General features: G+C 60.1%; 4 protein-coding genes across 4 annotated transcripts in view; 1 reads left to right on the top strand and 3 right to left on the bottom strand.

The window, feature by feature from the left end:
- Positions 1-2,001: 2,001 nt before the first annotated feature.
- Positions 2,002-3,501, bottom strand: ENH_00023230 (hypothetical protein; the record flags this gene model as incomplete). The annotated part of the gene is made up of 1 exon (XM_013579659.1): positions 2,002-3,501. One exon carries the CDS (start codon positions 3,499-3,501, stop codon positions 2,002-2,004), a length of 1,500 nt encoding a protein of 499 aa, XP_013435113.1.
- A 155-nt stretch (positions 3,502-3,656) lies between these two features.
- Positions 3,657-8,920, bottom strand: ENH_00023220 (TPR Domain containing protein, putative; the record flags this gene model as incomplete). The annotated part of the gene is made up of 5 exons (XM_013579658.1): positions 3,657-4,448; positions 6,303-6,518; positions 8,104-8,289; positions 8,484-8,548; positions 8,749-8,920. The coding sequence occupies 5 exons, from the start codon at positions 8,918-8,920 to the stop codon at positions 3,657-3,659; spliced, it is 1,431 nt and encodes a 476-aa protein (XP_013435112.1).
- Positions 8,921-9,874: 954 nt separating this feature from the next.
- Positions 9,875-10,399, top strand: ENH_00023210 (hypothetical protein; the record flags this gene model as incomplete). The annotated part of the gene is made up of 1 exon (XM_013579657.1): positions 9,875-10,399. The coding sequence occupies one exon, from the start codon at positions 9,875-9,877 to the stop codon at positions 10,397-10,399; it is 525 nt and encodes a 174-aa protein (XP_013435111.1).
- Positions 10,400-10,684: 285 nt separating this feature from the next.
- ENH_00023200 (hypothetical protein, conserved) overlaps positions 10,685-10,898 on the bottom strand; it is a gene marked incomplete at both ends in the record, with an annotated part of 2,769 nt that continues 2,555 nt past the window's right edge. The window contains one exon of the mRNA XM_013579656.1: positions 10,685-10,898. This exon is cut by the window's right edge and continues 2,555 nt beyond it. Coding sequence (XP_013435110.1) covers positions 10,685-10,898 — 214 coding nt within the window.

Here is a 10,898-nt window from a genome sequence, read left to right as displayed (position 1 = left end):
GGGGGGGCGGGGGCGGGGGGGCCCCCGCTGCTGCTGCTGCTGCTCGCGTGGCGGCCGCCGCAGCTCACAGACTCGCAGGGCTCCCCCGCTGCTTCGGGGGGGGCCCCCGGGGGGGCCCCTGCAGCAGCAGCTGCTGCTGCTGCTGCTGCGCCTGCTGCTGCTGCTGCTGGCTCCGACATCTCCGCAGAAGCTCCCTAAACCCTAAACCATAAACCCTAAACCCTAAAGGCTGCAGGCCCTGGCCATCGACGCAGCTCTCCCGGGCCTGCAGCAGTCGCGCTCCAACCCCAACCTCCAAACCCTAAACCCTAAACCCTAAACCCTAAACCCTAAGGCTGCAGCTTCGGGCCACAAACCACAGCTCCTGAGACAACAGCAGCTGCTTCTCCAAAAGAGTCCACAGAGGACACCCAGCGGTAGTGCTGCTGCTGCTGCTGCTGCTGCTGCGGTGTTGGCGCGGCTTGCTGCCGAGCGACGGGCCTTCTTCCTGCTGCTGCTGCTGCTGCAAGTGAGTTAGAACTGCTTTTGCTGCTGCTTTTGCTGCTGCTGCAGCTCTCTGTGGGGCCGCTGCGGGCGCTGCGCTGCAGTGCTGGCGAGCAGCAGCAGCGCGGGCAGTGGCGGTTCGAGTGTACGTACACCTCAGGCTGCGCAGCGCAGCAGCAGCAGCAGCAGCAGCAAACTCTTTGGACTACAAATTCACTTTTCTTCACTGACACCCCTCAAGCAGCAGCAGGGCCCCAAGCGCTGCGCAGCAGTTTGCTGCAGCCCCTGGTCGGCGGAGCAGACAGCGCATGCAGCAGCAGCAGCAGCAGCAGCAGCAGCAGCAGCAGCAGAAACACCTACGCTTTGTGTCCAGCAACTTGCTACCAGGGGTCACCTGATTGCTGCAGCAGCAGCAGCAGCAGCTGCTGCTGCTACTGCTGCGAATGAGCTGCGGAGAGGGGCCCCCGCGCTGCTGCGGTGTTCGCACACGTACACTGCAGCGCGCAGCAGCAGCGCCACACCGAAGCAGCAGCAGCAGCAGCAGCAGCAGCAGCTAATTTTGCTGCTCTTCGCCCCTCTGACTAGCCAGCTGCTGCAGCTTGCCTGCACTGCAGCAGCAGCAGCCTGGCCCAGCATGTAGGGCTCGAGCCTGCAGCTAGCTAGGCCCATCCTTGGGCTAGCTTGGCTATCTGGGGCTGCAGCTTCAGCTAGCTACTGCTGCTGCTGTGGCTAGCTGCTGCTGCTGCTGCTGTGGCTAGCTGCTGCTGCTGCTGCTGCTGCTGTGACTAGCTGCTGCTGCTGCTGTGGCTAGCGAGGGCCAAAGTCCTGGCTAGCTGGGCAGCAGCAGCCTGTGCCCTAGTGCGTTATGTAGCGCCCAAATTCATCTGCTTCATGCGGCGCCTCTGCTGCTGCTGCTGCTGCTGCTGCTGCTGCTGCTGCTGCTGCTGCTGTTGCTGCTGCAGCTGCTTTTCGCTGCTGTATCTTTTCCGTCTGGCTCTCTCGGCTTTTAAATGATAAATAACTAAATAAATAAATAAATAATAAACAAATAAATGGATTAACAATTAAATGAAATAAACTCAAAAGCCAGAAGACACAAGTGAGCTCGCGCAGCTCCCAGGTGTACGTACACTCCAGCCAGCCCACACACAGATCAGCACGCACCGCCTGCAGCAGCAGCAGCAGCAACTGCAGCAGCAAAAGCAGCAGCAGCAAAAGCAGCAGCAGCAAAAGCAGCAGCAAAAGCAGCAGCGGCAACATCAGTAGCTGCAGCAGGGGCCTGTGCCAGAGTGCTGTCTTTGGCGCCATTGCGCTGCCCCTGAACACTCTAGCCACTAGCAGCAGCTTCTGCAGCAGCAGCAGCAGCACAAACAGCTGCTGCAGCAGCAGCAGCAGCTGCTGCTGCAGCAGCAGCAGCAGCTGCTGCAGCAGCAGCAGCTGCTGCTGCCCTTGTAAGCTTGCTGCGGCTGCTGCGAAGCCGCAGCAGGAGCACCCGCCGCAACCTGTGCAGGGGAGGCTTCACCTGTGCCTGCTGCTGCCGCCGCTGCTGCTGCTGCTGCTGCTGCTGCTGCTGCTGCTGCTGCTGCTGTAGGCGTTGAAGATGTCTGCCCAGCGCCTTTGGACGTGGACGGGAAGCACTTCTGCTGTTTCTTCGACTTCTTTCAAAAAGGCCTCGAGTGCTGCTGCTGCTTTTCTTCTTTCGAGAAAAGTTGCTGCTGTTGCTGCTGCTGCTCTCCACTCCCGCTGCAGCAAACCCCAGCTGCTGTCCACCCAAGCAGCAGCAGCATCGCTGCAGCGCTCCGTGGCTTGCAGCTGCAGCAGACACAGCCGGCCCCCCACTTCGATCTCCGCCACCAGAATGGGGCACTCGCTGCTGCTGCTGCTGCTGCTGCTGCTGCTGCTGCTGCTGCTGCTGCTGCGGGGCGACAGCGCGCCGGGAGAGCACGCAGCGCCCTCGTCTCCGGCACCCGCGGACGCAGCAGCAGCAGCAGCAGCAGCAGCAGCAGCAGCACTTGCTGCTGCTGCTGCTGCTGCTGCTGAGGGCGACGCCGCTGAGGGCGAGGAGGGGGCTGACAAGCGAGGTGCTGCTGCAGCAGCTGCAGCAGACGGAGTGCGCACTATACGCGCCCCTCGGCTGCTGCTACTATTGCTGCTGCTGCTGCTGCTGCTGCTGCTGCTGCTGCTGCTGCTGCTCGGGCTTGAGGGACCGGAAGAGGCGATTGCTGCCGGCTGCCCACCTGCAGCAACTTTTCCACGGCTGTTGCTGCTGCTGCTCTTGCTGCTGCTGCTGATGTCCTTGCTGCTGCTGCTGCTGCTGCTGCTGCATTTTTCAGGGCTTGATTCCACATCAGAGCAAATCCGAAATATCTGAGTGGCGGGCACTACGGCTGCACCCTGCTGCTGCTGCTGCTGCTGCAGCAACTGCTGTTGCTGCTGCTGCAGCAGCAACTGCTGCTGCGGCAATTGCTGCAGCCGATGCTGATGCTGTTGTTGCTTCATAGCTGCTGCAAACTTTCCGTTGCTCACTTTTGCTGCTTCTGCTGGTGGCCCTGCTGCTGCTGCTGCTGCTGCTGCTGCTTTTTCCGCTGCTGCTGCTGCTTCTTCTGCAGCAGCAGCAGCAGGCACAGGATCGCTAAAGAGCCGATGAAGCCGCGCCATGAGAGTCCCTCTTTGCTGCTGCTGCGCCGCGCTGCGAGCAGCAGCAGCACTGCACGGCTGCTGCAGCACTTGGGGCCGCTGCATTAGCTGCTGCTGCTGCAGCTGCCGCTGCTGCTGCAGCTGGCGTTGCTGCTGCAGCTGCTGCTCCTGCAGCATCTGCTGCTCTTGCAGCACCTGTTGCGGCTGCGGCAGCTGCGGCTGGCGTTGCTGCGGCGGCTGCTGCTGCTGCTCCTCCTGCTGCTGCTGCTCCTGCTGCTGCTGCTGTTGCTGCTGCTGCTGCTGCTGCTGGTACTGGCTCTTGAGCCTTTGGATTTCCATGAGCTCGAGGCGCTCTTGGTGTCTTTGCAGGGCCTTGGCCATGAGCTCTGCTTTCCTTTCTGCTTCTGCTTTTTTTTGCTGCTGCTGCAGCTGCCGCAGCTCCTGCTGCAGCTGCTGCTGCAGCTGCTGCACCCCGCTCAGCAGCGAGGCCCCCAGCTGCTGCGCAGGCTTTTTGTAGCGGCCAATGAGGCCCCCAATCATAGCAGGGACTGCAGCAAGAGGGTCTTCTTTGAGAAATCTGGGAACTTGTTCTTCATTGCTGCTGCTGCTGCTGCTGCTGCTGCTGCTGCTGCTGCTGCTGCTGCTGCTGCTGCTGCTGCTGCTGCTGCTCTGCTGCTGCTGCTGCTGCTGCTGCTGCTGCTGCTGCTGCTGCTGCTGCTGCTGCTGCTGCTGCTGCTGGGGAGGGCGCTGGCGCGGCTCTTGAGCTCGGCGATCTCTAAGTCGAGGGCCCTGCGGCGGCGCACGTGCTGCAGCAGCAGCTGCTGCTGCTCCTGCAGCTCCTGCTGCAGTGCAGCAGCAGCACGGCGAATGCGGGTGTATGTCTTCCTGAGGTCTTCCTCGCTGAGGGCAAAGAGTGCTGCTGCTGCTGCTGCAGCTTTGCTGCTGCTGGGGGCCCCTCCTTGGGGGCCTGGCCCCGCCTCGCGCTTCAGCTCTTCGCCTGCTGCTGACGGTGCTGCTGCTGCTGCTGCTGCTGCTGACGGTGCTGCTGCTGCTGCTGCTGCGACGGCGGTGGCGCCTGCTGCCTCCACTGCCGCCGCCACAACTGCTGCTGCAGCAGCTGCAGCTGCTGCGCCTTCACGGGGGCCTGCAGCGCCCACAGGGAACACTTCTGGGGGCTGCTGCTGCTGCAGCAGCAGCGGCTGCTGCTGCTGCAGCAGCAGCCCGTCTGCTGCCTCCATGTGCCCGCTGCTGCGAGTCGGCTGCAGCTGCTGCGTCTGCAGGCGCCGAGGCCGCTGCTGCTGCTGCTGCGCGCGGACTCCCGAGCGGCTCTTGAAAAGTTAAATTTATTATTTTGCAAATAATTTGATGTTTTATTATTATTAAAACCAAATTTAATTGATTTGAGAGAGTCAGAGGAAGGCTAGCGTGGCTGCTGGGCGTCTCGCTCGCCGCGTCGGCGCCAGTGGCTGCTGAGCTCTGTGGGAGGCGCCCTCAGCCTCTACTTGACTAACAAATGAAATGAAATGAAAAACAAATTAAATTAAAAAGTTTAAACCGAACAACCGCGAAGCAACTCCAGCTGTACGTACACCTCAGACAATGCTGCTGCTGCTGCAGCGGCGGCGGGCCCGGCGCTGCTGCTGGGAGCCCCGGGGCCCCAGCGAGCACAGGGTGCTTCTAACATTTAAATTACTTTATTTCTTGTTTTATTTTCCAATATTTGGGAATTTTAATTGAAATTGACTTTCAAATTGTCCGTTAAAAGACATTTTTGGCAGCTGGCGGCGACACCATCTGCGCGTCGGCCGTGGACCTGCAGCAGCAGCAGCAGCAGCAGCAGCATCGGCAGCAGCAGCAGCAGCAGACGCCCGAATGAGGCCCGCAGCAGAAACTCCCAGCTCGCCTGCTGCAACACTGCGCCGCCACAGCCCCCAGCTAGCCACGGCTAGCCCCAGCTAGCTACGGCCAGCCACAGCTAGCTACAGCTAGCCACAGCTAGCTACAGCCAGCTACAGCCAGCTACAGCTAGCCAGTTACCATCAGCTAGGCCCAGCTACCCCCAACTAGCAGCAGCTAGCCCCAGCTAGCTAGCTGGGGGTTGTATCAGCTAGCTACGGCTAGCCATGGCTAGCTGCAGTCAGCCATGGCTAGCTGCAGCCAGCCATGGCTAGCAGCAGCCAGTCCCAGCTAGCTGCAGCCAGCTGCAGCTAGCCATGGCTAGCTAGAGCCAGTCTCAGCTAGCTGCAGCCAGGCATGGCTAGCTACCGCTGCAGCTAGCTAGCTGCAGCTAGCTGCAGCTAGCTGCAGCTAGCTGGGGCCAGCAGTGCTAGCTGCCACAGCTAGCTGTGGAAGTGCTGAGGCCGCGAAGGCACTACAAGTGCAGGGCCTAAACAGCTATATGGGAAAACCCCCAAACCCTAAACCCTAAACCCTAAACCCTAAACCCTAAACCCTAAAACCTCAGTCGGTGGCTTCTGACCAAACGACGCTGCAGCTGCCTGCCCGTCGTGCTGCAGCAAGTGCACCTTCCTGCAGCAGCAGCAGCTGCTGCTCTTGATAGCTTAAAGACAGCCAGAAAAGCCGCAGCAGCAGCAGCAGCAGCTGCTGCTGCTGCTGCTGCTGCCGCTGCTGAACAGTTTCCAGCATCTGCTGCAACAGTCGCTATGATGCGGCAGCAGCAGCAGCAAACGAAAGTGGGCCTCAGGAATGCCAGCCTCTGCGGCAGCGGCAGCAACTGCTGCTGCTGCTGCCTCTGCTGCTGCTGCTGCCTCTGCTGCTGCTGCTGCCTCTGCTGCTGCTGCTGCAGGAACATTTACATTAGGCAGCTCGGTGCTGCTCAAGAGACTTTTGAAGAGCAGCAATTCGCCTTCTTGCTGCTGCTGCGAAGATCCTGCAGCCCTTCTGTGCGCAAAGCAGAGGCAGCAGCAGCAGCAGCAGCAAAATGAAAGTATTGCAGGATGCAGCAGCAAAATCGGCAGCAGCAGCAGCAGAAGCACCAGCAGCAGCAATAGCAGCAACTGCTGCAGCTGCAGGATCACACTCCCGCGTGCTGCCGCTCATCCAGGCGGCTCTACAGCCCTGCTTCTGCAGCTGCTGCAGCTGCTGCTGCAGTCGCTGCTGCTGCTGCTGCTGCAGCTGCTGCTGCAGCTGCTGCTGCAGCTGCTGCTGCAGCTGCTGCTGACCTGCTGCAGCTGCTGCTCGTACATCTTGTCAAGACGTTTTGCTGCTTCCAGGCCCAGAGCCAAAAGAGTAGCAGCAGATTTGAGGGCCTCTTGTGCTTCCAAGTCTTCGGGGCGTTTGCGCTGCTGCCGCTGCCGCTGCTGCTGCTGCTGCTGCTGCTTCGAGCCGCTCTGCTGCTGCTTCTGCTGCTGCTGCTGCAGCACGATGTCCTGCGACCCCTGCAGCAAAGGAAGCAGCAGCAGCAGCAAGACAAGTTCAGAAAAGGAAGAGCAAAAAGTAAATATAAAATGAAAGAATGAGAAATCTATAATGCCAAAAAGGCAGCAGCAGCAAAAAGAAAAAATAATTAAAAAAAAGAAAATAAAATCGACACAAAACAGCACAGAAGCAGCAGCAAAAAAGAGACACAAAAGTGAAGCATCAAAGGCAATACGGAAGCCGCAGCAGCAGCAGCAGGAGGAAACAGCAGCAGCACCGCAGCAAGAGACACAGCAGCAGCAAAAGGGGAGCTGCAGCACCAGCAGCAAATCCCAAAGAGCAGCAGCAGCGACAGCAGCAGCAAGGAGAGACAGCAGCAGCGCAGCAAGAGACACAGCAGCAGCAAAAGGGGAGCTGCAGCACCAGCAGCAAATCCCAAAGAGCCCGAGGATTGGCAGCATCCAGCAGCAGCACTCTTGCGAAGTAGCAGCAGCCAAGGAGTGGCTGCTGCAGCGAGCACTGCAGCTGTACGTACACCCCACACCCCACACCCCACACCCCACACTGCAGCCCCCAAACCCCAAACCCTAAACCCTAAACCCTAGACCCCCGCCTCCAACCTAAACCCTAAACCCTAGCAAACAGCCTCTGAAGCGGCAAGCACTTCAGCAGCAAAAGGTGCTGCAACAGCAAAATGAGCAGCAGCAGCAGCAGCAGCACCAAAGAGAACAGCAGCAAGACGCGCTGCAGCAGGAACGCAGCAGAAAGAACAGCAGGAGCAACAGGCGCAGCAGCAGGACCCGCTGCAGCAACAGAGCAGCAGCAGCAGCAGCAGCAGCAGCAGCAGCAGCAGCAGCAACAACAACAACAGCAGCAGCAGCAGCAGCAGCAGCACCTCTCCGTAAGAAAGAAGATAGTAAAGATTGTTTGGCTCCCTCATCAGCAGCTCTTCCCAAACAAAAGCTGCTTGCTGCAGCAGCATGAGGTGTATGTACACCTCAGCTAACTCGTGCCACGCCTCCTTATCCCCCGCGTACTCCCGCAGGTGCCTGCGCACACAATCTGCTGCTGCTGCTGCTGCTGCTGCTGCTGCTGCTGGGAATGAGGCTAGTGCTGCTGCTGCTGCTGGAACTCAGGCTAGTGCTGCTGCTGCTGCTGCTGCTGGAAATGGGGCTAGCGCTGCTGCTGCTGCTAGGAATGAGGCTAGTGCTGCTGCCGCTGCTGCTGCTGGAACTGAGGCTAGTGCTGCTGCTGCTGCTGCTGAAACTAAGGCTAGTGCTGCTGCTGCTGTTGCTGCTGCTGCTGAAACTAAAGCTAGTGCTGCTGCTGCTGTTGCTGCTGCTGCTGCCCCCAAAGCACTGGACCCACGAAATGAGGAAAGAAATGCAGCTCTTGTAGTTCCCCTGCAGCAGCAGCAGCAGCAGCAGCAAGGCCGCACACACATCGCACTCAGCCGCAGCAACCATCCCAACAGCAGCAGCAACAGCAGCAGCAGCAGCAGCAGCAGTACTCCAACCACGCCCAGGCCCAGCACCCGCATCACCCGCATCACCCGCAGCAGCAGCAGCAGCAGCAGCAGCAGCAGCAGCAGCAGCAGCAGCAAACCTGGATTCTGTAGGTGGCCACGACTCTTCTTCTGGCCCCCACATCTCCGTGGTGCTGCTGCAGATAATCTGCCAGCAGCCGAATTGCCTGCTGGTGCTTTCCTGCTGCTTCCTGCTGCAGCATCAGCAGCCCCCGCAGCCGTTTGCTGCTGCTGCCCCAGCGGGCAACCAGCGCGTTGTAGCACCGCTGCAGCAGCAACACAGCAGCAGCAGCAGCAGCAGCAGCAAGTGCAGGCGCAGGTGCTGCTGCTTTGGCCGCTGCTGATGCATCTGGTTGAACTCTTGCTGCTGCTGCTGCTGCAGCAGCAATTGCTGCAGCAGCAGCAGCAGTTGCTGCAGCAGCAGCAGCAGTTGCTGCAGCAGGACTGCGGCCTCAGGTACCTCATAAACAGCTGGCTCGTTAAGGGTCAAGGCCGCGAGGTAGACAGTCTCGTAAACAGCATATACTGCAGCAAACGCAGCAGCAGCAGCAGCAACAGCAGCAGCAGCAGCAGCAAAAGCTCCAGCCAGGGAGACAGAACCGCGGCGGCGAGAACCCCCGTGGACAGCAGCACCGGCAGCAGCAGCTTCAGGGGCAGCGTCGCAGCAGCAGCTGCAGCAGCAGCAGCAGCAGCAGCAGCAGCAGCAGCAGCAGCAAGTGCCTCACCTTCATCTTTGAGAGCAGCAGCAAATCTGTCCAGCAGCTCCTTCCCGTAAGAAAGACACAGCGCGGGGGCCCCCCGTGTCTGCGCCTGCAGCAAACCGGCCTTGAGGCCCTGCAGCCCCACGCGCTGCAGCAGCAGCTTGGGGGGCCCCCTGGGGGCCCCTCCCTCGGCCATTTCGTGCTGCAGCTGTTGCGGGTCCCGAGGCGAGCCACGCAGCTGCTGCTGCTGCTGCTGCTGCTGCTGCTGCTGCGGGTAGTGCTGGTGCTGGTATGCGTTTGCTGCGGCGAAGGGCACGCGCGAGAGAAGGAGGACAGTGATTTGCTCAGCTAAGCAGCAGCAGCAGCAGCAGCAGCAACAGCAGCAGCAGCAGCAGCAGTGATCGGGATAAGGGGGGCGTTTCGTACCTGGGCTGCAGGCGCAGCAGATCTGCAGTCGATTTAGCTGAGGCAGCAGCAGCAACAAAAAGCAAATTGCATTTATTATTTAGAGTTTTGGTGGACAACTCGAACCATAGTGGCTTTAAAGACATAACAGTAGCAGCAGCCGCCTGGGGCTGCTGCTGCTGCTGCTGCTGCTGCCCTTGCCCAGCCAGGTTTTTGCCACACCAGCTGCAGCAGCAGCAGCTGCAGCAGCAGCAGCAAATTCATTGAATAAATAATGGCTTGCTGTGGGTCATTTCAAAGACTAGGGGCTCGTTTGGGGTGTATCGACACCTCGGTGTGACTGCTCAGCCTTGAAGCCTCGGAGGGCCTCAACAGAAGACACATGCAGCAGCAGCAGCAGCAGCAGCAACTGCAGCAGCAGCAGCAGTGGCAACACGCCGACTGAAGCCGCGGTGTACGCTGCAGCGCAGTGGAAGGATCCCAGGCAGCAGCAGCAACAGCAACAGCAGCAGCAACAGGCGCAGCAGAAGGCCATCTGCGAGCACACCACTGCAGCAGCAGCAGCAGCAGCAGAAACAAAAGCAAACTAAACTTATTCAAAGTGCACACCGCTTTGAAACTGCGCACACGACTCGCTCCAGCAGCAGAGCAGCAGCAGCAACAGAGCAGCAGCAGCAGCAACAACAGACGCAGCAGCAGCAGCAGCAGATCCGACGAAAGCAGCAGCAGCTGTAGTGTCAGAGTAATGGTGCCCTCACAGGGTGGGGCTGTGCGCCGGCGCGGCAGCCAAGAGCAGCAGCAGCAGCAACAACAGCAGCAGCAGCAGCAACAGCAGGAACAGCAGCAGCAGCAGCAGCAGGAACAGCAGCAGCAGCAGGAGCCGAAGCGCCGCACGCTGAAGGAGATTATCTTCCACGAGGCCAACAGGGAAGTGCTGCAGCAATTCGTGCTGTGGTCGCTGCTGCTGCTGCTGCTGCCGCTGGGGACCCTTTGGGGTTTGTACCGTTTGCTGCAGCAGCAGCGCCCAGCAGCAGCAGCAGCAGATAACATGTTCGTGGCTGGTGCTGCTTCCTGCGGCGTGCTGCTGCTGCTGACAGCTGCTTATGCTGCACTTGCTGTGAAGCAGGAGTACGCTGCTGCTCGGGGTGCTGCTGCAGCAGCAGCAGCGGACAAAGCTCCTGCTGCTGCTGCTGCTGCTGCCGCTGCTGCTGCGCCGCAGCGAAACCAACAGCAGCAGCAGCCGGCCTCCAGCCGCAGGAAGGCGGACTGACTCCCGGCTCCGCCAGCTGCAGCAGCAGCAGCGCGGTCCGCTGCTGCTGCTGCTGCTGCTGCTGCTGCTGCTGCTGCCTAACACGGCAGCAGCGCCAGATAGTTGCATGCAAATAAACTGAAACTACTTTTAAGAAACTTTTAGGTTAGGCCTGGCTGAGGTGTACGTACACCCCAGAAGCCAATAAACCTGATACACTTCAGTGTCTCCGCTGCGCTGTTGCCCCGTTAGCAGCAGCAGCAGCAGCAGCAGCAACAGCAGCTGCAGCAGCAGCGAAAGCTGTCTTCAGTAGTCTTGACAGGACCGCTCCTCGCTAGCCTGCTGCTTCTGGTGGTGCTGCTGCTGCTGTTGCTGCAGCAGCAGCAGCAGCGCGCAGCAAAAGTGCCGTAGGACACTGCGCAGCAGCTGCTGCCCCTCAACTGAAGCAGCCGGAGCAGCAGCAAGGACAAGCCGGGTGCAAGCAGCAGCAACTGCTGCGCTGAGCACCTGGTGCTGCTGG

Source organism: Eimeria necatrix, genomic scaffold, assembly GCF_000499385.1.
Source record: "Eimeria necatrix Houghton genomic scaffold, Enh_scaff181, whole genome shotgun sequence".
Lineage (NCBI taxonomy): Eukaryota > Apicomplexa > Conoidasida > Eucoccidiorida > Eimeriidae > Eimeria > Eimeria necatrix.
The sequence above is the reverse complement of the archived record's forward strand: the minus strand, read 5'-3'. Positions and strand labels throughout refer to the sequence as shown.